General features: G+C 45.2%; 1 protein-coding gene across 1 annotated transcript; it reads left to right on the forward strand.

The window, feature by feature from the left end:
- Positions 1-499: 499 nt before the first annotated feature.
- Positions 500-15915, forward strand: CX3CL1 (C-X3-C motif chemokine ligand 1). The gene is made up of 3 exons (XM_053399225.1): positions 500-703; positions 13727-13847; positions 14602-15915. Exons 1-3 carry the CDS (start codon positions 622-624, stop codon positions 15464-15466), a joined length of 1068 nt encoding a protein of 355 aa, XP_053255200.1. The 5' UTR covers positions 500-621; the 3' UTR covers positions 15467-15915.
- Positions 15916-27557: the final 11642 nt, after the last annotated feature.

Below are 27557 nucleotides of genomic sequence, written 5' to 3' on the forward strand. Positions count from 1 at the left end.
CCAGGACTTGAAGCCATGCATGGTAATTGAATCCAGGTCTGTGCCACCTGTGGTAGATTTTAAATAAACGGAAATTGACTCTGTTGGTTTACTGCAATGGAGCCCCTGGCCACGAGAGAGGGCATGATTGGCTGAAACACTAAACAGAAGCACTTAACAAAACAACATCATGTTAGGGGACGTGTCCCGTTTGTCTCAAAGCCTTGCTGTTTCTGGATCCTTATGAACACACGAATCTACATTTAGATTTTGATGGATCTATCTGGTTCTATTCCAAACCCTTTCTAGCTAGCAAGGTTTCTCGCGCGCGCGCGCCCTGACTTAGACACGTCTTTGCAAAAAGTACCGGGGCAAACCCCGAAGAGGGGGCGAGGGGCCAAGCAGGGAGCGTGACTGCCGTTGCTGCCGCCAACCCAATCAACCATCCCCAAGAGAATCGCCTGGATTTTCCCAGACGTCGGACTTTGGCTGCCAAGGGAGGCGTGCCGCCCTCGGGAAGGGAGGGGAGAGGGAGGGAAAGGAGGAAGGAGGTGCACAATCCGGGAATGGCGCTGCTGCTGCTGGTTCTGCGAGGTGCCCATCGGGCTTAGGAGCGCCCGCCTCAGCCGCCGGGGCAGGAGCATGCGGGACCCTCTGCTGTTGGCGCTGGGCTGGGTGGTGGCGGCAGCGGCCATCGCCTCGACGTGGCACGTCCAGGTGGCAGGTGAGACCCCAACGGGGAGAGAGCGAGAGCGAGAGAGTCCCCAGCAACCTGGGCAGGGCGTCCCCTGGAACACATGGGGGTTTCCTCTCGAGGAAGTGGGCAAGAGGGTGGCATTTTCACTGCTCACACGGGATCCGTTTTAGCTGTTGGTTATTCAGTTCATGAAATGTGTATTCCGCTTGATCGTAAGGAAAAGCCTCCAGCTGTTTACCAAAACACGTTTTAGATCGGCTGCTTTTAATCGATTGGCTGGTTGTTTGGTGCTGAGCTTACTTTTCTTCTTATTCAATGGATCCGTTGCTTTGTTTTGTAAAATAAAACTGTAAAAGCCGCCCTAATAGTTGGGTAGAACAGGGCAGTGACTGGAGAGGGGCATTTGGTGATTTGCTCTTTTACCTGGCTTTCAGTGACTGCACACTCTGTTGCTTGTGTGGGTGTGTTTTGTACTGTATTAATCTGTCCAGCATATTGAGGGGCCAAAAAGTGATATACAAATAAACCGTTGTTGTTGTTGTTGTGCCCCCAAAGTGATATTTATTTTATTGCATAAAATTTATACGCTGCTTGATTGTAAAAGAAACAAAGAAAGCTCAAAATAGTTTTCAAAAAAAGATAGAATAATTAAATTATCAATAAGAAAAATTAACAACAGTGATTTAAGACTTTTGAAAAGTCAATATAACAGTAGACTAAAGACAAATTAAAACTCTCAGAAACTCAATTTTCTAAACATCTGGGTAGGCTCACCTAAAGACAAATGTTTTTAGAATGTTTTCAAAACAAGAATGATATAAGAATATATGATAATCATTAATAATAATAATAATAATAATAATAATAATAATAATAATAAAAGCAATGAGGGGCTCCAGCCTGTGTCGAGAACCACTGGCAGCTCTTGCCAACCTGCTGCCTCCCAGGTGTTTGGGAGCTGCTGATGGGAGTTTTAGGGCAACATGGAGAAGGGTCACTACCACTCAACATGGCCCCCAGCATTGCTCCTCTCTCTTTAACAGTGGTCCACTGCTGAAGCTTTCACACCACCACTTCATTTTTCCCTATCAGGAAAATCACCACCTGCTGAATTTCTGTTGAATTTGCTTTTTAAGGCACAGGAGCAATGGCAATTAAAAAGGTGGCAATCCTGAGTTACCTTTAAGGTGCTTGCTTGGACCATGGTAATTGAACCACCAGCAGATAAATTTATTAATTTTTAGAAAGGGCCATACAGGTGTGAGTCACCCCACTGCTTTTGTACTTCCCAGCCATCTAGGCGAAGGGTGCCTGAGTGTGTTTTGTTTCTGTTTCCCTTTCTCTAACTGCGAAGCAACATGGCACCTTTTTTCTCTTGTATTTCCAAACGGGCCATGGAGAAAGCAGATGCAGCGGGCTCAGCTATGTTCACCCCGCTCCATTCAAGCGCAAGGGTTTGAGTCTTTTTAGTTTAGAGAAAGGACAAGCAATTGGCAACGTGATAGAAGTTTATAACATGGCACTTTGAAGGTGCACAGAGAAAAGTTTTCATCCCTCTCTCGTAACGCTCAAATTGGTGGATGTACAATGAAGCTGAATGTTGGGAGATTCAGGATAAACAAAAGAAATTCCTTCTTCAACCAGAACATATTGAAGCTATGGAGGCAATGATGGCTCCCAACTTGGATGGCTTTAAAAGAGGATTGGACAAATTCATGGAGGGCAAGGCTGTTAATGGCTACTAGGCATGATGGCTAAGCTCTACCCCTCATGCGTCTGGGAATCTCAGGTGGGCAGAGTGCTGCTGTGCTTATGTCCAGTTTGCAGACTTCCAACAAGGATCTGTTTGGGCACTGTGCGAAGAGATGGGTCACTGGCCTGATCCAGCAGGCCTGTCTTATGCTCTTATGTTCTTATGTCAAGGTGATGGGTGGGATGCTGGATTTTGTAAATTAATAAAGCGGGGGGGGGGGGGGAGAGACATTGTTAGCTCACATTAAAAATAAGAAAAATCCATTAATCCCAATGATACCCAAATGAGACTAATGATTATAAAGATATATGCTCAGATGTAGAAAGGGCAATTCGATCTCCAAACCGTTGAGTAATGGATAGTGGGTGTTTTTCCTTTCAGTCTCTTTGGGACTTGCCAGATCCCCTTTCATTGTTCATCCATTAGCCCCCATCTCAGAGGGACATACCGTAATTTTTGCTCTATAAGACTCACTTTTTCCTTGCTAAAAATTAAGGGGAAATGTGTGTGCGTCTTATGGAGGCTGCGCAGCTATCCCAGAAGCCAGAACAGCAAGAGGGATTGCTGCTTTCACTGCGCAGCGATCCCTCTTGCTGTTCTGGCTTCTGAGATTCAGAATATTTTTTCTTGTTTTCCTCCTCCAAAAACTAGGTGCGTCTTGTGGTCTGGTGCATCTTATAGAGCGAAAAATATGGTAATTTAAAAGTATGTGAACGTCTGCAAACACCAAGCATTTTGCTTTTAGCATAGGAAGAGGTGCTTGGGTGAGGGGTGCTGAACTCTCTCTCACACCTGTGCACCCTTTGTTCCATCGCCTCAGGTGCTTTTCTCACAGCCACCTCTGATTCTGGAAATGGCTGGACTGAGGAGAAAAGTGCCTGAGCTGATGTAGCAAGAGGAGCCCTGGTGGAGGAAGGGGAGAGGGCTCAGCTTCCCTTACCCTGTAATGTAGGGGTAAGAGCAGCTTTTGCCAGCCTGTTGCCTTACAGGTGTTTTGTATTACACTTTCCAGGAGCTGCAGCCAGCGCAGCCATGGTACTGTTAACTCCAGCATCTGAGAGCCCAGCTGACTGAGGCTGATGGGAATTGTAGTTAGGAATGGGAGAGGATTTTGGTTTGCTCCAGAACTAGAAGCAAACCTCTCTGGTCTTCATCCAATGGCTCACATTGGATCACATGTCTAGATTGGATTGCATGTATGTGAACTTCTCAGGTTGTGGTTCGTTTGTGCTAACATCCTGGTTTTAGTTTCATTTCTTTACAAGGTGGTTCGGGGGCTTTCTAGCTCTTTTTGCCTTTCTAGCTGCTTGAAAGATACAGTATCTGTATTGCAGTTTCAAAAAAGATGTTATTAAGGTGTTTTTATTGCTTTATTGTTTGTCATTCTGGGCTCCTTTGGGAGGAAGGGCAGTATAGAAATTGAATAAATAAAAAACAAATTAAAATTAAGTGTGTGTATGTGAAAATTGCTTTAAATATCCACCTGGTTATAAGATGGAACAGACTTGCTGGTCCACTTGTGTTCAAGGGACACAAACCAGATGAAGGCTGCATTCGCAACATACATTTCAACTGCAATGATACCACTTTAACAAGGCATGGCTTCTGCCAAAGAATTATGGGAGCTGTAGTTTGTTAAGGATGCTGAAAGTTTTTAGGAGACCACTATTCCCTTCACAGAGCTACCATTCCCAGAGTTTCCTGTGAAGAGGGATTGATTATTAAACCACTCTGATGAAATTATAACAGGGCAGATAATCTATCAGAGACCCTGATTCCCCGGACCATTTGGTAGGAAGGGTCCTTTTTGAAGTGGGGTTGGGCTAGAAGACCCTTGGGGATCCCTTCCAACTCTATGATTCTATTTTTTTAAAAAAAGATATTTATTAAAATTTTCAAAGTATTACAAAATGCAAAAAATAAAAAATAAAAATACAAAATAAAAATAGTTAAAAAACAATTCCATCTTTCCATCACTTATCTTTCATTTGCTTGTAACTCTATGATTCTAAGTGTAGCCACATGGCGAGGTTTCCCCCTGAGGGCAGCTGTTCACATCTAGCACCCTTGAGACTTGATTGAATGGCTTTTAACATTGATTGAATGGCTTTTAACCTACTGTGCTTTGTGGTAGGCTAGCCAAAACCACAGGATGAAGAATGGTGCCTCCAGAATGTCACTATTTTGTACAACAAACCCACTTTCTTAAAATGAAATAAAAAGCCCCCCCCCCCGACTTTTAGTGGTTAGGAAAGTGACAGGAGAGTAACAGGGAACCGTACTGAAAAGTGTGGGGTGAACTAATGATAAATGGGAAGACATGTCAGCACCCCCCCACACACCAATTGGAATGAATGCTCATTGTCTTGTAACTGGCCCATAATAATATTTGTTAACAAATGCTCAATACATAGCCTAGCCTCTGTGTAAGCTTTGTGCAAGCAGATCAGGATGCTGAATAGCAAAGAGTCCTCAGTGTGATTTAATTTAAAGTGTCTGCTGTGCTACCATTTGTCTGCATGAGCTGGGATGAAAGAGCCTCACGCTTTCTAGTGCATATCTTAAAAGTATTTGTGTGCATGTTTGACCGTATGTGTATTTGCAGAAACACGGATTGTTCAGGGACATTGTGAGTTGGGATTGGACCTCGGACTGGTTATTCAGCCTATTTGTTTGCTGCTGTGTGTGACTGTGTGAAGCAGACGCAAATGAGTGAAAGATGCTTTCATCAAAAACACTTGAGTTCTCCAGCAAACGACGCCAGCTGTCAGGTCTTGGTTACTTTGTGCATATTGAGCTAGGCATCTCTTGCAAAAACAAAAACAAACAAACTTAGCAAAATTAAAATTTTTGAAATATGGGTTTGGTCTCTGTTCCCCACCCTGCATCAGAATATAACTTTTAGTAGTGAGAAACAATTGGCAGCCTTTATTGATGAGTTCTTCCTGCCATCGGGGCCACTGCAGGATGCTACTTCTCACAGTGAACAGCAGGGATTTGTTTGGGGCTGGGAAGGATTAAGAACAGGCAATTAATCTGAACCAGCATTGCTCAACCATCCACATTCCTGCCTGTCATGCTTCATCTGGAAGAGTCCACAATCAGAGGCCAATGTGGAGCTCTCACTACTTAATGAAGCCCAGGGCCCAACGAGATCTGTGGACAAGGACAAGTTAGAACTCGGGGACAAGGGTGCTAGGTGGGCATCCCGTGGAGACCTCTCCTTTGACAACAACTAATGGGATTCGCCTGGGTGTGGTTCCAGCAAGCTGTAGCTGAAAAGCCGCAGTATCAGGTGGGAAGAGCTGCTTTTTGCCTTGTACCTGGTCATCTACTTGCATGGAATGAGACCTTGGACTGCCCCTTGACTTGCATCTTTCCTGAGCCCTTGCTTGAACCACTGTTTACCTGGGACTGGACCTCGGACTGGCCTTGGGTGTTGCTGGTCTCTGTGTCCAAGGCAGCTCTGTTTATATGGATGTTCGTCTGCAGCTCAGGACCCAGCTAGGACAGGACACTCCCCTCCCCACATTTTATTCAACTGTAGCCAAGGGTCAGGCTAGGCAGAGAAAGGGGGTGTCCCTCTTATGCTGGTTACAGTGAATCCAATTTCTCCTCTGTTGTTCTTTGGAATGCAGAGGCACCCCCTGAGGTCAGATCCCCAGGCCCTTTCAAATTCTGCGAGGCCTTGCTGTTGCAATTCAAGGAGGGGAGGTAAGCTGAGCCCTTTGTCCTCCCCTCTCCCCCCTACTTTCCTCCTCACTTCCATCAGGCTCGCTGCTCAACTCCTGTTCTCCTCCTAACTGGTTAAAGATGCTGGCTGAGTTTATTTTAGGTGTGCTCAGGAAACCCAACTGGCGCCTTTGTGGGGAAGGGACTTGTCCAGGGATAAACACATCTTTCCAGAGTCCAGATAAGATTATATTTGTCTCTGCTGGCACTTCAGTGTGCCAGTTGGTGTCACAATTATGTTGGTTCTTTTTTTAACTTTGCTGCTTGTAAAACATGATAATTTTCTGGATAAAAATATAGTTTAAAGAACTCAACTTTTTTCAAATGTGTGTGTTAGAGGGGAGGGTTTCCTAGGATATTGTTACTCAAACGGATTTTTTTGTTTAAATATTTACAAAACACAATTCTCAAGCGTATCAAGGTGGCTTACGAAACATACAGAATGTAATAAAATTGCCTGTAAAACATAATTTAAAACATCAGTAGATGCCAGGGCTGTCAGACAGGCAGGACCACCCACAAATGTCAAAATGAAGACTCCCTGTGTTCACTCAGGCCAGCTGATTCTACCACCTATCAGCTTGTCCCCTCCTCAGACCTGTCGTCGGTGTCCCACGACCAATGTTGTGGGTCTAAGTCTTCTTCCTCCATGTCATCCCTGGGGATTTTTGGGCTGGCGTCTCCCACTGCTCTTCATCAACCAGCCAGTCTCTGACAGTAGACTGGTTAGAAAGGGAAGCTCATATTGCAAAGGCTTGCCTAAAGAGTGTGGTTTTCAGAAGAGGACTGAAAGAAGGCAGGGATTAATGCTGCCAAAGCCAGTTCCACAGGGCAGGGCCTTCCACACTAAATACTCAGTCCCTACTAAAGGCCAATCAAACTTCAAGGCATGGAGATTCATCCAAAGAGCCCCATCAGATGATTTCAGTGATTGACACACAAGGGAACAGACAGTTTTTCAGGTGTTTCAGGCCCAGGGTTTTGTGGATTAACACAAGAACTTTCGAACTGTTGCCTGCAGTCTGCTCCTGTGAGCAGCCTGGCCACTGCCGGAATCAAGTCTTGAGGCTACCAGTGCACAGACCACTGTATGGTCAGGCTGTGTGGTCCAGGAATGGTTTCAGTTGGCATACCATCTAGAGCTGGTAAAAAAAAAAAAGCACTCTTGGGCATTTTTTAGGCATCCCTCTGTTTTGATATGGTTTGGGCAGTTTGAGTATGGAAATTGAGTTCATCTCATTTATGTACATATTGTTGCTGACATTGCCTGTCATTTAAGTCCTTAAATGCACCTAGTGTGTCCAATTGTCCAAGAGGATTGGTGGATAAATTCATGGTGGATAAAGCACTATCACTGGCTACTAGGCATGATGGCTGTGCTCTGCCTCCATGGTCAGAGGCATCAATGCTTCTGAATACCAGTTGCTGGAAGCCACAGGAGTGGCACATGCTCTTGTGTTTGGGGTTGTGGGTTTCCCACAGGCATCTGGTTGGCCACTGTGAGAACAGGATGTGGGCCACCAGCTGGATCCAGCAGCGCTCTGTGTATATTCTCTTGGGTTGGCGTGCTAATTTAAAAAAAGGGGGGGGGCCTCAGTTTCTCTTTTTCCCTGTGCTTTCACCCATTTAGATTGTGATCTCCTCCGAGAGCTGTTGTTTAAGCACTTCTGTGAGCGTTATATAAATAACAATAAATTATCCATTCCATATGGGCTGGATATCACACAGTCGTCCTTGAATGGGGCCCTAAACAACTGTTGTGCAAAAGCCAAATCTAGCTGGGATCACTGATTGCTGAGTAAATCCCTTGAAGGCAGAGGCCAGATTCCACAAGGGTGAATCTGCAGAATATTCATGCCTCCAGCTATTCAAAATCCCACTGCAGGCACTTTGTGTTGTGGGGAAATTAGCATCCTACACCCAGTTTGCATTTAGGTTAAAGCAATACAGTATCTCCCAAGATCAAGGTGGGGCAATCTTGGCTGTTCTTGCCTATCTCCCCTTGTGCAATTCTCCAGAGCCATAGGTGAATATTTCCCAAGTAGCTGAAACTCTTTCTGAGAGGTGTATGTTCCAGATTAATCGATAACCCAGAAGCTCAGTCCTACCTGGCCAGTCCAGGAGCTACAAAGACCCTGATAAAGCACCCCAGCCTCCAGACGGCAAACAGTCCTGCTCTTCCTTTCAACCTCTGCCATGCGACAATACCTGCACTGTTCCAGATGAACATGTTCAGCTTATTGCAGTTATTATTTCATAATCTGTGAATCACTTTGTGTAGCTCTGTCCCAAGGTGATTTGCAGGCACATTCTTAGAAACAGCTAAGAGAATATTGTAGGCAGTAGGAAAACAGCCGAGTATATATTTAAAAACAGCACAGAATGAACACCTAAGGCAGATTCCTCTTCATCCAGCTGGAGAAGCCTGTCGAAACAAAAAATACCTTCAATTGTTTCTGGAGAATACAGATATCAGTTGCCTGTTGTATCTCAACAGGAATGCTGCCCCTCCAGAGGACATCATAACCTGGGGTGCATGAATCCACTCTCCTAGTCACAGAGGGATGCAATTTCTCCAACTAACCCCATTTTATGGTGGCTTAAGGTGCAGGAGGGGGGTGCGTCTCCTGCAGCAGGATAAATGTTGCTAATCAATGGCTAAAAACCAAGTTGCTGTCAGCTGCAATCCAGGACGTGGTTGAAAAACTGGCAACCCTGATCTCACAGTGAGTGCCAGCTCTTAGATCTGTACTACTAATTCTTGAAGCGGATTAGGGGTGGCTGTTCTTGCCTCAGAATTCCATTGAAAATGTGTCTGTGCTGGGCAATCTTACCTTTTATCTCCCTGTGTGTGCCAACCTGTTGACACTCTGCAGCCATAAGCTGCCTTGCTTTCTGTAAAATGGGTGAAAACAGTTTCACCAAAGGTGTGTCCTAGGCAACAATGGGTCCTTGGAGATGTGACTGCAAAGTTAGTTTATTCCTTTGTCAAGCTTGTTTGACCTCAGTGCTCTTTGAGGACCTGTCCCTGAACATTTTACTATGAAAACATGTTAACATTGTTTGGGGTAATGAAAACACCCTAATGGCAAAATTTGATGCATTTCAGGGACATTTTATGCCTCAGGTGGTGTTTTGTTTGTTTGTTTGTTTGTTTCCAGAAGAAAAACTGAAAGTGATAGGTAGCTAAAATGTGGGGACCTTGTATGGGTCAACTTGTGACAATGTCCTAGAATGACTTCCTGGTAGGTTTGTTTCTATGTGAATTGCACAATGATAAGGGTGCTGAGGGGACACTTGGGTACCCACAAAATTGGAAGAAGGTTAAGAAGAGGCTGGAGGGGGGCTGCATTATAGACACTGCCTTGAGACACTGTGGTACTCCAGCACCACCCTGAGTGTCTCCCATCCCCACTGCCAGAGACAGTGGAGAAGCAGCGGCAGGAACTCAGAGTCCCCTGCCTTCTGCTTCTTGTTTCTGCAGCAGCGGGCAGCATGGTGTGGCAGTAGGCAGGCACAGGGGCAGGATTTGCTGTCTCAAGATTCCACCTCCACCTGAGACAGCTGCCTCAGTTTGCCTAATCATAAGGCTGGCTCTGTCTCTAAGCTCCCTTCCAGCTCTTTATGTGATGCAATAAATCATCTGCAAATCTGCAGAATCATTTCCTCCCACTTTGCCCTGAGAGAGGAAAAGGTTGAATTGAACACTATGATGAGGTTACCAGATTTTTTCATTGAATCTGGGGACACTTTAAATAAATAAATAAATAAATAAGTAAGTAAGTAAGTTTGGGACATTGATGCTGCAGCGATGGCGGTGGCAGAGGGGTCATCAACCGCCTTGACCTCAACTGCCACGTTTCCCCTTTCTTCCCCAGCTTCTATCTCCTTTCTCCTGGAGCCTGGGCAGCCCCTGAGTTTTTGGTTCTTTCGTGGTGGGGAAGCGGTACGCGATGGGTCAGGCATGGAAGGCGGAGAAGGAGGGCCGAGAGCGGCGGCAGCAGCGAGGCTCGGGCAGCACGAAGCCTTCCTTCCCATCGGAGCAGCCCCAATCCCACTCCCACTTGTGTGCAAGCAGGAGGGGGCAGGGATCTCTCAGGCAGCATGATGCCTTCCTTCCCATCTGAGCAGCCCCAGTCCCATTCCTACTTGCATGCAAGCAGGAGGGAGCGGGGATCCCTCAGCTGGGAAGGGTGTTTCCCCTTGCCTAACTGAGAGATCCCTGCCCCCTCCTGCTTGCATGCAAGCTCTGATAGGCAGCATGAAGCCTCCCTTCACAGCTTAGTTGCTGGGGTCAGGGAAGGTGGAGGCAGCCCGGAAGCTGCATCTTCAAGCCCCTGCACCACCATCATATGGGGACTTCTTAGCAGCTCCTGTTGCCAGCCAGAGCCAACTGCTCCAGGCTGCTGAGACTGCCGCCCCTGCGTTTCCTGGGGACATTAGATGAAATCTGGGGACATTCCAGGGATGCAATTTGTCTGGGGACTTATTCACAAATCCAGGGACTGTCCCTGGGAAACGGGGACGTCTGGTAACCCTACACTATGAGGGCACTTTGAAACTCCTTCCCCCATTATGAGAACACGATGCCTGCTCTACTCTCACAGAGAGTCTGTGAACAGGGCAGACCTCAGCCAGGTGCCTCTAAATATCACAGAAATAGCAAGCACAGTTTCCTGCTTCTGCTCCATAGAGGCACAAGAGTCCCCTGCTAGGTTAGCTGCTGATGTGTATCTCGGAAGTCACGGCCATTTCTTTTGTTAGCCTGACATTTGGGTTGGCTCAGTGGTGTTAACAGGCACAGCTACTCGGTTTCAAAAATAAAACAATGAGATTGCTCATCAAAGAGTAAAGAGTTGGGCAATCACAGTCTATGCCGGCAAATCTTTCTCACATGATCCTTTTCCCTAATGCAACCAGAATTCAAGGCACATTTTCTGCAACAAGAATTCAAGAGAGTTGCGCAACCTGCAGCTGTTTTGAATATGAAAACGATTTTATATAATCGTTCTCTGGTTTGAAATTGGAAATGTGTCATAGCAAAGTATATATATATATATATATATTTTAAATTATGTTTATTAAAATTTTCAAAAAGATATAAAAGAAAAACAGAAAAGAAAAAAAAGAAAGAAGAAAGAAAAGAAAAAGAAAAAACAACAGTTGAAAAAGTTTACATTACTTACATTCCGTGCCCAATTTCCTTGACTTCCCCACACCTGCCCTTCTTGTATTCCAATTCCAATTTTTAGCTCAGCAATTTTTGTCCCCACACTTTACCTTGTTTCCTCTAATTCAATTTACTTAATCAATTTTAACTTCTAAACCTCAATCTTTATATTTCAAAACTTATTCTTAAAATACTTTTCCTAAATTCCCCCCATCAATTTAATTAACCTATTTTAACTTAGAAATCTCAGTCTTTATACACCAACACTTATTCTTAACAATCTTTTGCTAAGGTCGGCCCCAAATCCCTTCCCCAAAATCCCCATTTTTATGTTAGTGGCAAAACCAACTTAATTAAAACAGAATATATTTGTACACCCTTTGGATTCCCGAAGCCCTACCACCCCCTTTCCCGGTTTCGATCCCCAACCAAAGTCCATCAGTCCATCCAAAATCAGCCTGGCGATCTCACATCCGAGGCACTTAACCCTCTCTCAATTTCTCTCTGCCGGTTTTTTTGATAGTCCTTTATTTTAAATTCCGAATCTCGAAGAAGCTCTGTTCCAATAAGGTCCATATTTCTTCCAGCCAGACCTCCATATTTAACAATGGAGCCAAAATCTTGTTTCTTACTTCTCATAAGTCCAAATGTCCCAAAGGCTCCAAATTCTACATTAGCCAAATTTGTATTCCATAGGTCTTCAGATCCCCATAAGAGGAGATCTCTCCAATTTCCATTCTTCACTTCCAACCAAATTTTCATCGTGTCATAGCAAAGTATAGTCTGGCCATCTGAAGCCTTGGGTTTGTGTGCTTCCTAAACTTTATTTATCGTTCTGACAATTTGTATAACACTTAACAACAGTTGCCTCTAAGCAGTGTACAAGAGACTCAATGCAATGAAACTAAAAATGAGCTAAAAGGTTAAAATTAACTGTAAAAATGTTCTCTTGCCATCCACACTGATTTCCTCCTTCACTTTCTAGTTTGATCAGGCCATAGTTTACTACTACAGCGGAATTAAGCATGCTAGAACTTTAAGCAATAGACCACATAGATGTGTGAGCATCCTGCCCTGAAAGCAGTGGAGCCTTTGAAAACATCCATTCATTCATTTCATTTATAAATCCCATGACAGCCAGTGTTGCATAGTGGTTAGAGTGTCTGACCAGGACCTGGGAGGCCAGGGTTTAGCCATGAAATGCACTGGGTGACCAGTTGCTGCATCTGAGCCTAACCTACCTCATAGGGTTGTTGTAAGAATAAAATGAGGAGGGGGAGAGCCAGGTACACCACCTTGAGTTATTTGCAGGAAAGGGGGGGTATAAATATAATATATAAAGCATTCAAAAGCAATTTAACAATGAAAGCATCAACAATAAAAATGTACCTAAAAACACTTCCATTACTGATTCAGAGTGGGATAAAATCTCTATTGAAAAGGCTTGTTGTAAAGGGAAGATCTTCAATAGGGGTTAGAACGACAATAGAGACAGCAAGTGGCTGATATGTAATGGGAGTCTGTTCCAAAGCGTAAAGGCCTGATTCTGACACCATGCAGAATGGACCTCTTGATGAGCTGCTGTTGGTTATGGTCTCTGATATGAGTGCAGTGATTTGTTAGGTAAATGCACAGCAAGATGATATTTTAGGTATCCTGGTCCCAAGCTGTATAGATTACCAGTGCCAGCATCTCAGATATAGCCCAGTGGCTGCTTGGTAGCAATTCAAATCAGTGAAGATGTTTGCAAAAGCTCAGAAGGTGCTCACTGCTGCCTCCCCCTGTTCCCCAAAGACCAAGTGATTTATCTGGGACAAGGCAAGGCCATGGAGAGAAGGGTGCATGCCAGGTCCCAGCTCTGTCATTTCCTGCCTTGCCACAGCTGGGCTTAATGGCAATAACTACACATACTTGGGACTCTGAATCAGACTCAAAGTTTGGCATGGTACTAGTCGGGAGAGTGTTGTTGCAATCAGGTCCTGATTTTGGGCTTCCCATACGTTTTATCTGGCCGCTGTGACAACAGGATGCTGGACTAGGTTGACCTGCTTTGACTTGATCCAGCAGGGCTTTTCCTATGTTCTATTTTGTATTTGTTTATTTTCTCTTCTATTTAATATCAGGCATTTTATTAGGCTAGCTTATTTGCATACAGTGTTCTTTAGTTTATGCTGTTAAATTAGGTTTGCTCATTTGTATTGTTTTGCACAACGTTGTATGGACTGATGCCTTTTTTCTATTTATTGACATGGTGACTTACAATCCATTCTAATGTTTTTGAACAGTAATGCTTATTGTTCGTTTGATATGTTGTGAGCCTTTTGGGGCACAGTTTTCTGGGAAAGTGGCATACAAATAAACACGCAGTGATCGATGTGCTGTTTTCTTGCTGCAGGACAACCGGAAGTAGGAAAAGGCTGTGCAAACGAATGCAGGCAACACTTATCCAGACCGATTCACCAAACCAAACTGCAAAATTATACGAAAATGACATGTGGGATGAAGACTTCGGTAATGTAAGTGCCTTGTGCCGTTAATGCTATGCCAGTTATTATACAATCCAGTTTTCTTCTCATCAGAAGAGATGGAAGTTAAATGCAGTTGTCACAGGAGACGTGTGTCTTCCAGTTTTCTTTCTACCTATCCAAAGCTCTTTAAGGAGGTCATAAATGATTAAACTGATTTCAGGAACAAAAAAGGGTGGGAACAGGCTTAAAATACATTGATGTTGTTGTTATTATGGCTAAAAGCAATGGCTGTAGTGATGCTGTCTTTTGTGTGACCCTTCCCTCCCTGACTTCTGTAGGGTGAGTGTGTAAATTCATTTATCACTATGACTATATTATATATAGTACTATCAATTTGCATGATGCCCCAGACATTAGCAATGAGAAGACAGGGCTCCACTTCATACAGTATATAATATAAAACACGACACAAGCTGAGACCACAGAGGGAAGAGAGGGAAGGAGAGGGAACAGTAAAGCAGGGAGGACGGTGGCTTCTTAGGGTGCAGAGGTGACAGGGTGCCAAGCTTCACTGCAACTCTTTGGTTTATTTCTGCTACTCTACAACACAATGTTGATGAATATTTGCAAGGCCTTTTTTTGTTAAATGGAAATGGATGTGGAAAGATATTTAAGAATATCTTAACTAAGCAGTGCTAAAGGATGTGCTTAAATCTGTCCTGTTGATGATCACTGAGTTTTAAAACCGCTTAACTGAGCTGGATCGTGTCCCTTTTAACTGTTGTTTCCCTTCTCTGTCCAGACTGATCACTAAGATGAATCGTAAATTCTGTGCAAGACCAGAGGATGTCTGGGTACAGGAGGCCGTGAGGCAGCTGGATGCAATGAACGCTCCTACAGAAGTGACAGGTGGGTTTGACAAACAAGTGGGAGATACTGTCTCCATATCAGTTCACCCTGCGGGTCCACCTGACACCACTGTCACATTTAGCACAGCTACTTACACTCCCAAACCAGCAGTGATGGTGACTGGAACGACCCTTCATCTGCAAACCCTTGCAAGTGGCACTATGGTTTCCCAAACCTCTGTTGGACCAAAGAGATATGAGGGAAGTCGCACAACTGTTGGGAAAGGCCTGGAAGAGTCCCCTGGATCAACTCGTGATTTGGTGGCATCTCCATCCAGCTCCCCCATAAGCAATTTTATTATCGCAGATTCCACGGCAAAAGGCACAAAGCCGACCACAGCATCTGCCGCTCCCCCAGCTTCCTCCGAACAACTGACTCCAGTTCTGAGCAGCTCCAGCACAGGTACCGGAAGGCAGTCAACTGTGGGGCTCCCAACTGCTGAAGCAAACATGCACACTTCTACCAAATCAGCAGCTACTTTGTCAACGTCAGGCTTTCACCAGGAGAATGCAACCGGGAAAAGCAGAGCACAGCCAACCACAAGCACTCCCGAGGTTGCCTTCTCTCCCAGTGCTTTGGCTGGACCCAGAAGTCACATCATCTTCTTGGCTTCCGTGGGGACTTTTGTGTGTCTCACCATTGTCGCTGTTGTGTGGGCATGCGCTAGGCCCAGAACACCACCTAAGGAACTGGTCCTAGGCTTGCTCTTCACTTCCTCTGACTCTCAGTCTGACTCCTTGGCCATGGAAGTTCTCTAACTTGCCTGTGACTTTGTCTAAGAATGCTTCTTTCACCGCATGGTTTTAACCAAGGCCATTGAATAAAAGAGGGGGAGCAAGTCAGCCCCATCCTGCATGTTCAGTTACAAGATGCAGTGCACACACATCAGATGAGTGGCAATGCCCATAAACTGGGGGGGGGGGAGAGGCTGGCCCCCTCAAATATGTTATTAGTTGACTTCTACGTTCTAAGGCAAGGCAGGTGGTGTGAGCTTCCCCCACAAGAGCGGGACCTGTGACATTAGCTGCTCTTGGGCAGCAGGATGTAGCAAACACATTGCCCAAGGGTAGTGAGAGAGGCCTTATCCTGCAGGAATATGAACTCAGGCCACTTCAAAGTGGGAGGCAGGCCTTCTCACCAAATCCCTCTGCTAGGGGAACAGAGAGCGGCTCCTTCCTGAGCCATTCAAGCCAACTTGGTTGGAAGCAGTGCCAAGGCAATTGTATATTGACCTGAGACCAAGGTCAAAGGCTCACCGGGGACATATAAACAAGCATCCTTGGATGGGACTCCTCCTAAAGTTGTTTGCTTGATCTTCCTTTATTTGTCAAAGTAGGCAAGTGTTGAATATGTTCGTGTCTCCGTAGTCCACCAAGATTCAAATCTCATGAGGTCGCTTAGACCCTGTAGACCAGGGTAGACCAGGGCCACATTCTGCCAAGAGCCACATTCCCTTCAGGGTAATCTGATAGGCGCCACATGCCAGTGGGAGGGGGGCAGAGCCTCTCACCTCCCTCCTTCTCTCCCTGCCCACTGGCCTGCAAGCAGAATGGCAGATCGCTCTTGTCAGAGGTCTGAACTGCTTGCTTGTGGTGGTCTTCCCCTCCCTCCTTCCATTTTGCCTTCCTCCTCCCCCTGCTCTGTCTTTCCTTCCAGGCTTTTGCCCCCCTCAAGCAAGAAATTAGGCAGGGGGCTCCAAGTAACCTGCTGGCTACAGACTCTCCACTTCTGCAACCCGCACCTGCTGGTATCTGTTAGCACATAGGAATTACCATTTCAAGTATGGGAGAGAAGTGGGAAAGCATTACGTATGTTGAAATTTGCACTAAACGCTCAAGACCAAAAACCAGGTCATTTAGCCAAGCTCTAGGTGTACAGTAGTTTTTTATCCTTATCCATAGAATGGGTATTTTCTGGGTTTGCTATATGGTGTTTTGTATTTTCTTTAAGTAAATAAATAAAAGTTTAATCCCATGTAGTGTGTCGTCTTTCACAAATGCGAGGTGGAATAAAAAAAGAGGGTCGTCCAAGTGAACCAAAGTACCTTGTTATGGAACCACTAACAGATTACAGACGTAGGGCCATCACTTTGCTTTATTTACACCCTGCCTTTCAATTTTATAAATGCCTAAAGTGGTTTAAAATTGAACAAGGAATGGTACTGGGAAAACCAAAACAACAGTTTAAGCAGGAAGGAAAAAAGTCAAAGCATCAAAATCAGGCAGTAGCAAGTCTCAGAGTTTTTTGTTTGTTTTCTTTTTAACAATTTTTATTGGTTTCTAAACAAATTCAGATACAAGAACCATTAAACACTTATCCAGCAATACATCTAATGGTGTTTGTTTTAGCTAGACTGGTGACTGGGAGTGGCTGCCAAGACCATACAACACTGGTCATGAAAGACCTACATTGGCTCCCAGTACATTTCTGAGCACAATTCAAAGTGTTGGCGCTGACCTTTAAAGCCCTAAACAGCCTCAGCCCAGTATATCTGAAGGAGCATCTCCACTCCCATTGTTGAACTCGGACACTGAGGTCCAGCTCCGAGGGCCTTCTGGTGGTTCTCTCACTGCAGGAAGTGAGGTTACAGGGAACCAGGCAGAGGGCCTTTATGGTAGTGGCGCCCGCACTGTGGAACGCCCTCCTATCAGATGTCAAGGAAATAAACAAATAAACAACAATTTGACTTTTAGAAGACATCTGAAGGCAGCCCTGTATCAGAAAAAAATTAGTGTCATTTTTTTACAATTTTCTATTTGCAATAAGCCACCCAGAGTGGCTGGGGAAACCTAGCCAGATGTGTGGGGTATAAATAATAAAATTGTTGTTGCTGTTGTTCTTGTTCTTGTTCATTGACTATAGACATAAACTTGCAAAAAGAATGTTCAAACATATTATTTAATGTAACCTCTGCTCTGAGAATATTGGCATGACAAGGTCTTGGTTTTGGTAATTAACATGCTTAAAGAAATGGGCCCACGTTTCTTGGAAGGTATCTCTATTCTGAAATATAAATGGATGGCAAAGACAGGCTCAGAGTTAAGAGGTTAAAAGGTCTGGATGAATTAAGAAGACAGGAATGAAAAAGCACACACTTGTTAAAGGAATTGCTGGTCTGGTTTGCACATAACACTAAACCATGGTTTTCTAAACAGTGTTGATGGGGTGCTTTTATGAAAAAGTGTACTCACTCCCATAGGAGGCAGTGGTGGCCATCAACTTAGATGGCTTTAAAAGAGGATTTTACAATTTTATGAAGGATAAGGCTATCAAACGGCTCCTAGTTATGATGGCTATGCCCTTCCTCCAAGTTCAGAGGCAGCAATACCAGTGGCTGCAAACCTCAGAAGGGGAGAGTGCTCTTGAGCTAAGGCCCTGCTTGTGGACTCCTCATAGGTTTGTCACTGTGAGAAAAGGATGCTGGACTAGATGGGCCATTGGCCTGATCCAGCAAGCTCTTCTTATGCTTAATAGACCAGCCTCCTAGTTACCAAAGGTAGTTCCAAGGACAGCAAATGACTTGGGCATGTGGAACTTCAGGCATCTATATCTGGCCCTTGAGACTACCAAGGCCACACCCCCTCTGTAGGCCACACCCCCTTTTGACGCTACCACGCCCCTCTTTTTGCCTGGCTGGACTGTTTGCTTGATGATGGCTTGTGCTTCCCTGGGTGAAGAGGGGTATGTAGAAACTAACCTGCAGTATAAAGGTAAGGAGCCACCAAGCTAAGGTACCAGTGCCATGTGGTTCCTGGAAGGAAGTCCAGAGGGGAATGTGGAGTTCGGGCTGGAAAAGGTTTTCCAGCGCTGAATTAAGGACTGGGATGAGAAGAAAGCTTGGAGGCAAGATTAGGACAGGAGGGAGTTTACTCCACATCAGCAGCTGAGTAGATTAGATGGGAGTCCCACAGGAAGGAATTTAGTGGGGGAAATTTGCAGGGATTATAAAATGCATTATGAATAGCATTCATTTTGTGTTTTACTTTCTTTATTGAGCCCTTGACCTTAGAGTCTGCACCCTGTTTACAATTGCACAAATGCTGGAGTTCTTCCACTTGATAGCGACTTCCTCTGTAACGTTGATTCTTATCAGCAAAACCAAAAGAAAGTATGACATGTTTCAGTTTAATGCATCACCATCTGCCTTTATATCAAAAACAATTGCAAACCCTTCCGCTTAAGTGATTTATTCTGCTTCTAACTACTCATTTTATGGCAAAGTGGGAGCAACACTTGTGGACCTCCTAGTGAGGTGTCCTCCCAGCCCAAAGCACAGGCCTGATGGAGAAACTCTTCCAGTCCCATGAGATACAGCGGCGCACAAGATGGAACAATGCTGTCACTTCACATAAGGCAGCAACGTATGGACAGACTACCCAGGAACCTTTGCAACATTGCAGAATGTCCCTTGCTCGTGCAAAGCTGTGGGGTCTGACTTCAGGGTTGTGAGCACCCCTAATTAGGGTGGAGGCAAATGCACACCCTCCAACAAACTGAATCTCAAAACCGGGATGCTTGTCATTGCGGCCGTGCTCCCATGCAAGTCACGTGACCCATATGAGATCACGGAGCCCAAAATATGCACTGGAGGGGGGGCTCTCACATGAGAGCACAGCATGCAAAAATGTGCATTTTGGGGCACCACACAAGATCATGGCTCTGGAAAAAGCGCTTTTTTTGGGGGGGGGGAGATTGCGGCACGAGATCGCAGCCCAAAATTGCCACCATGCTCTCACGTGAACAAACGGGATGTCCCGGTTTTACCGGGGCACTCGCAGGGTATGCAAATATGGCCCTCCAAGCTTCTCTGCTTGGCTCTTGAGATTCCTTCAAAGGACACTCCTACTCCCCAGGCCACACCTCCTCTCCCCAAACCATATCCCTCAGCAACCCTGCTCTGTACTCTCTTCCATTGCTTTTGCCTGTGTCCTTGGAACCAGGCCCACACAGAGTTTGTCTGAGGCCCGGGGGTCAAGTCTTGTTCTTGGCATGACAGTGTAACTTCAGCCAGCCACTGGCAGGGCCCCCCAGTCAGCTTAGCGCTCTGAGGCCTGGAGCAAGTGTACCCAGCTCCCCCCCCCTCCTGGCTTGGAACTGTGATCATGTCACAGAGGATGAAGAGGGTGGGTGGGTGGAGGAGGAGAATCCTCTGACTTCTGCTTGGCTGGAATGTACCTATTGTGTAACAAATAAGAGCCACCCACACCTATTGTTCTGCCCACTTTCCCCCCTGCACTTTAGAATGGAATGCAGCTGGAACTCTCAGCCTGAAAAAGGTTCCCCCACACCCCTATTGTAGGACCACAAGTTGTTTGGGACTCATCCAGCTCACCCAAACTCTCTGTTCCTCCTCCCACACAATTTTCTCTGTATTTTCACTTCCTTTTCCATCCTCCTTTCCTTCCGATTGTGTCATCCAGTTTCATTCCGGACTTCCTTCACCTACAGCCCATAATGTCCTTAAATATACCATATTTTTCCGTGTATAATATGCCTCCGTGTACAATATTTTTGGGGGACGCAAAATTAAGAAAATGGGGGGGGGGGATTGCCCTCAGTTGTTCAGCTTTCAGGAGGGAGGATTGCCAAGACTTCTTGTGCTTTTTGGGGGTGTGTGGATTTTTTTTAGGGAGAATTGACGAAAATGGCTCACCCACATGCGTCGCAAAAGCCACCCATTGTGTGTCTCTGTGCCAATCGTCCACCCTAGTACCGCAGCGACAGCCAATCAACAACAGCCCTTGCCGCAGCCACCAATAACACGCCAAATAGCTGATGATAATCTTCGCATAGCAGCAGTAACCAATCCCACGTCCCCTTATGCAGTACAGTGGTACCTCAGGTTAAGTACTTAATTCGTTCCAGAGGTCCGTTCTTAACCTGAAACTGTTCCTAACCTGAAGCACCACTTTAGCTAATGGGGCCTCCTGCTGCTGCCGCACCACCGGAGCACAATTTCGGTTCTCATCCTGAAGCAAAGTTCTTAACCTGAAGCACTATTTCTGGGTTGACGGAGTCTGTAACCTGAAGTGTATGTAACCTGAAGCGTATGTAACCTGAGGTACCACTGTATCCCCAATTTTTAACATAATTTCTTAATAAATAAACCTCGTCTTATACATGAAAAAGTACGTTATATCATGCATACCAAGAAAAGAAAAATACGTCCATGATAAAATGATTTTGTACCATCTGTACCTAGAAACATTGATCCAAAGCCAGAATATTTTCAACACAGCATCTGAATCTATAGACATTTGCCCATAATGGATACATCTCTATCTCAATGCCTGTCCCAATTATTTGCAGAGGATGAGGATTGTAAGGGTGGGAAGGGGAGGAGGAGAATATTTCTTCCCCGAAAAGAGTTTTGGGATAGCAGAGAACCCTCAGCTGATCTCTGCCATGGAGATAAGGCTCTTAGTGGCTACCAGCCATGATGGCTAATTTCTCCCTCCAACGACTGGAGGCAGGATGCATTGGAATACAGGCGTCCCCGTCACTTATGTGCAATTGACTTGCATGCGGCCACATGTATGCACGGTGCCAGAAAATAATTAAATAATCCAATTCAAACCTGGAAATGATGGGAGAGAGCTGGAGAGTCCTCGTGGCTTGCGAGGAGACCCTCCCCAGAGCCCAAAGAGGATGTCAGTGAGGGCTGAGGAAGCTCTGAAGAGACTGGAGATGCAGTGGGGCTTTGTTTAGACTGCCCAGCCTCCCCGCCTAACAGCTGGTGTGTGGGGTAGCACAGCAGCAGCAGCCACCATTTCCCCACATGTCCTCCAGAATCCTGCCAGCCCCAGAGCTTCAATTCTAGTTGTGGGTCATTTTTGGATCCAGTGTGTTTTTGTCTGGATTGAAGAGAGAGGAAAGTCCCAGGTTCAGTCCCTGGCATCTCCAGACAGGGCTAGGAATGTACCATCTGAAATTTTGGGGTGTCACCATGGGTCAATGTACAATATTGAGCTAGATGGACCAGCAGCTGGACTCAGTATAACAGGGAGGAAATATGCCCCAGTCCAACAGACACAAAAACTCCTGCATGTTGGGATCTGAACATCAGAATTTGACAAAATAGAATACTGTACCATGCAATAAAAAATAACAATAATAATTTTATTTTTTATACTTTGCCCCTCTGGGTGGATTTCCCCAGCCACTCTGGGTGGCTTACAGCATATATAAAACACAGCAAAATATCAAACATTAAAAACTTCCTGATACAGGGCTGCCTTCAGATGTCTTCTGAAAGTTATGTAGTTCTTTATCTCCTTGACATCTGAAAGGAGGGTTTTCCACAGGGAGGGTGCAATACTTATGTAAAACAACTTTGTATCATGAATATGAACCAAGTATGGAGAATATTGAACTGGTGCATTCTTTGTATATGTTACACATTGTTTAGATTGCTTATAATAGCTCACTGAAGGAGACCCATGAACAAAACACATTGGGTTTAGTTATACTTAGGTTGATTGTGTCAATTAAAATTTGTTTGCAGGGTTGGTGTTTTTACATAAGCAGCTTCCTATGTCGAGAATCATAGTCCATAACCTCTGGAGGGTCCTGCCTTGGCCTCTGCTGCCCAAGTGCATCCTTCTATCTGTGGCAACAGGCAGGCAGGAGTTGCTTCTCTTCCTCCAAAATAGGCTAGACATTCGCACCTGAAAAAGTGAGATTTGACTCTCTCTACTTCTCCTCAAACGCCTCCATCTCCCCCTGCTGTTTCCCGCTGGGAACTACATCTCCAGGTTCTCTGGAGCGCACAAGGATTGCCCTCTACTTGCTCAGTAGTAGAGATTCAGTAGGGGATTCAGCAGTAGAGATTCAGTTTACATTTAAAGCCAGATCTATTACATTCACACTTTCCAAAACAATGAGAACCGAAACACCGACATCTTTTGAAATCCATCCCTACCTGAATTTTACAATGCAATTTTCCAGCCAAGCAGTGTTTACAAAAATGCATAGCCATGGCGAAAGTGTGCATAAAAATGAATATACAAGTGAAAAAAACACTCAGAAATGCATTATATTAGGAGACATTGCTTGCACACATTTGTACATCAGTCAAAACTGCATGTGAAAATCTGTTAGGTAAATTTGTATTAAGACGCTGAAGAATTTTCGGGGGTTTTTAAACACACCTACAAATTGCTGCAAAAGTGTGCAGAGCTGAACTTAAAGTTGGAAAAATGAGAAACTGAGAGAACCAAAATGGATGGATCCTTCTATCCCTGTTCAGGAGGACTAGTCCTGATGGCATCAGCTCACCAAGGACTGAGGGAAGAGATCTGGTTTTTGGCTATTTGGCTTTTAAACTGGGTATGGAGATGCCTGGGACTGTTTGCATGTGAAAGCATCGTTTTGACCCCTGTGGTGGCAGGAGCAAATGAACATTTCTGAACTCATGTTTTCCACAGTAACATTGAATGGGGGGGGGAGTGTATTCTCATTGTGCAAGAAGATGGGCAGGTGGGAAGGAGTGTTTAGCTCTTTATTCTCCTTCTTCCCTGCAAATGGGCTCTAGCCAAGTGGATACCATATCTGCTTTACATGCAAAAGGTCCCTGGTTCAATCCCCGACAACTCCAGGTAGGGCTGGGAATGGCCCTGTTATAAAATTCTGGAAAGCCCCTGCTGTTCAGTATAGGCAATACTGAGCTACAGGGACCAGTGGTCTGGCTCTGTACAAGACAGCTTCCTATCCAGCCTTGTCATTCATGCCCCATCCTCCAGTCAGGCTTCTATCTGGTCCCTGGAGCTGGTCAGGAAACTAGTAAAGAAGGGCCGGAGGGGGCATGAAGGTGTGTGGAGGAAGGTGGAGGGTGTAGGAAAGAGGGCATATACTTAAAGAGTATACTGAAAAAGCAAAAGGAGCCCCAGCGGCTCAAAAACCTGACAGCTTCTAACTTATTCACTAACACAGTGTTCCTAGCTGACTCTTAAATAAGCCGTGAGGATGGTCTGCTTCCTGACAAACAGTAAGTCACAGTTTGGACCCCCAATGGCTGCATATGACAGCTCGGTTTTTAAAGCCTTTCTCACATGTGCTGATGTTTCAGTGAATAAACAGACTTCTCTTGAAATAAGCATCAAAGTAGGGGCCGTTTGCTGCTTCCATCATTACTGCTGCAAAATTCAGTCAGTTAAATATTTGTGCCCCATTCACAAATATTTCACTGCATCGTTTGTGTGTTCATGTCTTGCTTGTGGGCTTCCAATAGGCATCTGGTTGGCCACTCTGAAAACTGGATTCTGGGCTAGACAGGCCTTTGGTCTGATCCAGCCTTGTCTACTGTCTTTCGCCAGTTAAGTCATGGTGCTTTTGCACCCAACTTCAAAAAGAAAAGCATACAGTAGCTCTTAGATTCCTTAAAATGCACTCCAAAAACCTCTATTATGACTGAAATATGTAAACATGAGCAAATCCATCAATCAGGTGAAAGCCAATCATTGGACAACCAGAATTACTATATGGTAGCAATACTGGTGGATTGTTGTTTTGTTCTTTAACAAGAAGGGGGGGAACTCCCCCATTGATTTTAAATGTATGCAGTGCTACTGCAGTGTAGGATAGTGTAGATTATTCAGCCTTATCTAGCAATTCATAATAATCCGGGAGTTCCAGCAGCGATGGTTGTTATGAATAGAGGGGCATTATGAAGCATGTCCCTATTTTCATCTATGAAATGTTATTAAAAGGTATGGTATATCTGCTTAGCCTGCTAGATATGACACCAGCCTCTTCTTTAGCAACGGGAATCATAGGAAGCTGCCCTGTACAGAGTTAGACCATTAGTCTATCCAGCTCAGTACTGCCTGCATCGACTGGCAGTGGCTCTCCAGGATTTCAGATAGCAGGGATTGAACATGGGAGTCTCTGTGTGAAAAGCAGATGCTCTGTGGCTGAGCTATGGCCTTTCCCCTGCAGTTCCCCCAGCCTGCCTTCTCTGACCTTGTCCACCACACTGAGTAGCAAACAAAATTCCAGATCCCCCTCTTCTGAAGTAAAGATGTACCGGTCTGGTTTCACTTCTGCAAACTGAAGCTTTAGTCGCGCGTCGCAAATGCTTGGATTTGAGCTGTGGGCGCCTTTTCTCTCGAAAGGAGAAGTGAGACCCACCTCTCGTGGAATTACGCTTGACATTTTGTGAGTTTCTCTGGAAAGAAATGTGGGTGGAAATACATGGGTAGAATCCTAGGGAAATCCACACTGGGGATGGAAGTGTATATATTCACACAGCTTCGTCCCCAAGGACACACTCTCCAGCTTCTACAAAGGCAGCAGGACAGAAGAAAGCTCCAGACCTTGAGAACAAGCCAACCATGGGCAGTCTGAAGACCGCATTCCTGATTGCCCTCATCCTGACTCTCTCTTATCAATACACAGAAGGTGAGCAAGTGGCACTTTCCTCTTGTTATACTGTATATATGTGTGTGCCTGCTATAATATTTAAGAACTATAAAGCCTCAGAGTCTCTTGCACTGGGAAAACCCAGCAGATCACAGGCTGAGGTCCTGGCATCTCCAGTTAAAGAATCTCAGATATCAGATTCTTGGCAAGCAGGTGTTGAATGGTGGCTTAGTGCTCATACATTGGTGTGCATGAGTGCTAGAGAAGAGGAAGGGACCTCTGTCTCATAGAGCTGCAGTGAGCGAGAGAGTAGACCATGCCCCAGCTAGGGTCAAACACACAGGTGGTGTTTGCCAACTGATTAGAGGCAGGAGGGATCAGTGCATCACTAACAGCAGCTCAGTGGGAAGATGGAGCTATTCACAGCATGGAGGTGAACATGGTCACCTGCCGTCAAGTGTCCATGAAGCATCTGTTAAATTTTAGCACAGTGACAGGGACTGCAAAGCTGGCAACCCCAAGTGTAACTGAATCAGCGTTCCTCCTAACTGCTTCCTCTCCAACCTGCTGTGTGTATAGAAAATGCCTTTCAGAGGTTTGCTTTGGTAGCTCACAGCACGCCTGTTTCATCTTGCACTTCCTGGCTAACATTCCAGCAGGGTATCAAAGTGGCTCTGCTACCAGACAGCTATCCTCTGTCCTTAGGAGGAAAGCCCCTCTGAATATGCAAAGGAGCATTGCTGAGTAGATATGCATGAGATCAGGCTATGTGCCTCAATGACAGTAAATATAAGTTTTGTGTCATAATAATGGTCAAAATAATGTTCCTCTCTTCTCTTCTCTCCTCTTCTCCCACCACCTACAGCACTGCGTCCTCGGATTCCGTCAGACTGTTGTGAGGGATATAGGATGGGAGGACAAATTCCCCGCAACAGAGTGCAGTATTACTACAGGACTCCCAGTGATTGCCGCTTGGATGCTGTTGTGTGAGTACAGAATGCCACTCCCCAATTATATATTCTCCTAACATTCAAATAAGGACATCTAGGTGGCCTTGACTGGGGTGAGGGTGTCAGAAAAATCATTTCTCATTCCATTAAATGGCATTTCTCACATTTGTGTTGAGCTGCAGTCGGAGCATTTGTTGAACCATTTGTGATGAGACCAGGCAAGTGGAGGTTTGGGGGAAAATAACAAGTAAAAAGCAGCCTCTGAGAGAGAGTTCCAGAGGTTCCTCTGAGCTGCTTTTCTAGGACTTGATGGGATGAGTTGGCCCCAATGAAGAGATGGACAGATCTGTCAATTTCAGAGAGAGAGAGAGAGAGAGAGAGAGAGAGAGAGAGAGAGAGAGATGAACAAGGGTTTGGGGGTAGGGGAGAAGGTAAGAGTTGGAGAGGAAGTACAGCCAAAACACAGAGAAAAGGAGGATAAGCATTGCTGTCCCCACAATGGATAGAAGTGGGGCCACCTGCCTCCATATGTGCCCCTCTGTCAACTATTGCAAGGATGAGGAACCTCAACACAAGGTTCAAGTGCAACCCTCCAGGCCTCTTTCTCCAGCCCTCAGGACATTTCCTAGACCAAGGCCCTCTCCAGCCCCACTTTGCATCTTCTTTGTGTCTGGAATGAACCTGCCATTGAACAGGGACCATGCTTCTTGATTGCCTGGATGGAGGATGTGACCATGTGTGGAAATCTCTGGCTGTGGAGAAAGAGCCTTCTCAGTGGTGGGGTTGGTGGCTTCCCCCAGGAAAGTGCCTGTTTTTGTGTCATTTCAGTGCTTGGCAAATACCTTTAGGGGTGTTTCTTTTAAAAAGATTTCCCAGGCTTTTAAATTGTTTGCTTCAGTTTCTTTTTCAGTACTGCTCTTTTAGGTTCTGCTGTTAGTATCACGCTGGCTGTTAGTATCACGCTGGCCTGCTTTAATTGTGTCCCCCAGCCATCCCACTGTGTTTCCACCTGCCCTGCCCTGTCACTGTGCCCCCTGATCTGGCCTGCTGCTTCAGGTGTCATGGAAGATACTATCCCATTTGTGTTCAAATAGGATTCAACTGTAATGAAAAAACGCAGTTTGTTCTATTATGTAAATTGATGTTGCTTTGTTCTGTTGTTTATATATGTCATTTTATTATTATATAAAAATGACAAAAAAATAAATGGATCAAACAGCAGCCAGTCAGTGGGGAACAGGTGAGATTTTGCGCACTTCAGGAAGTGAAATCACATCTAGAGCTGGCCCTGTGGATTCCTGCACTTCCAGCAGCTAGTAGATCTTCTACACAAGAAGAAGGGAAATATGATTACAGGAGGCATACGCCAAGAGATTGTTTCTAAACCAAGTTATTTTGCCTTTTCTCTACAGGTTTGTTACAAAGATCGGTAGGCGTGTCTGTGCTAATCCCAGGATGTCATGGGTGAAAAAATTAATGTCACAGCTGAGAGAAATTAAACCATAATTTTGGAGAACCAAAGGAAGAACCTCCGCTGAAC

This window comes from Podarcis raffonei, chromosome 8 (assembly GCF_027172205.1).
Source record: "Podarcis raffonei isolate rPodRaf1 chromosome 8, rPodRaf1.pri, whole genome shotgun sequence".
NCBI classification, from domain to species: Eukaryota; Metazoa; Chordata; class Lepidosauria; order Squamata; family Lacertidae; genus Podarcis; species Podarcis raffonei.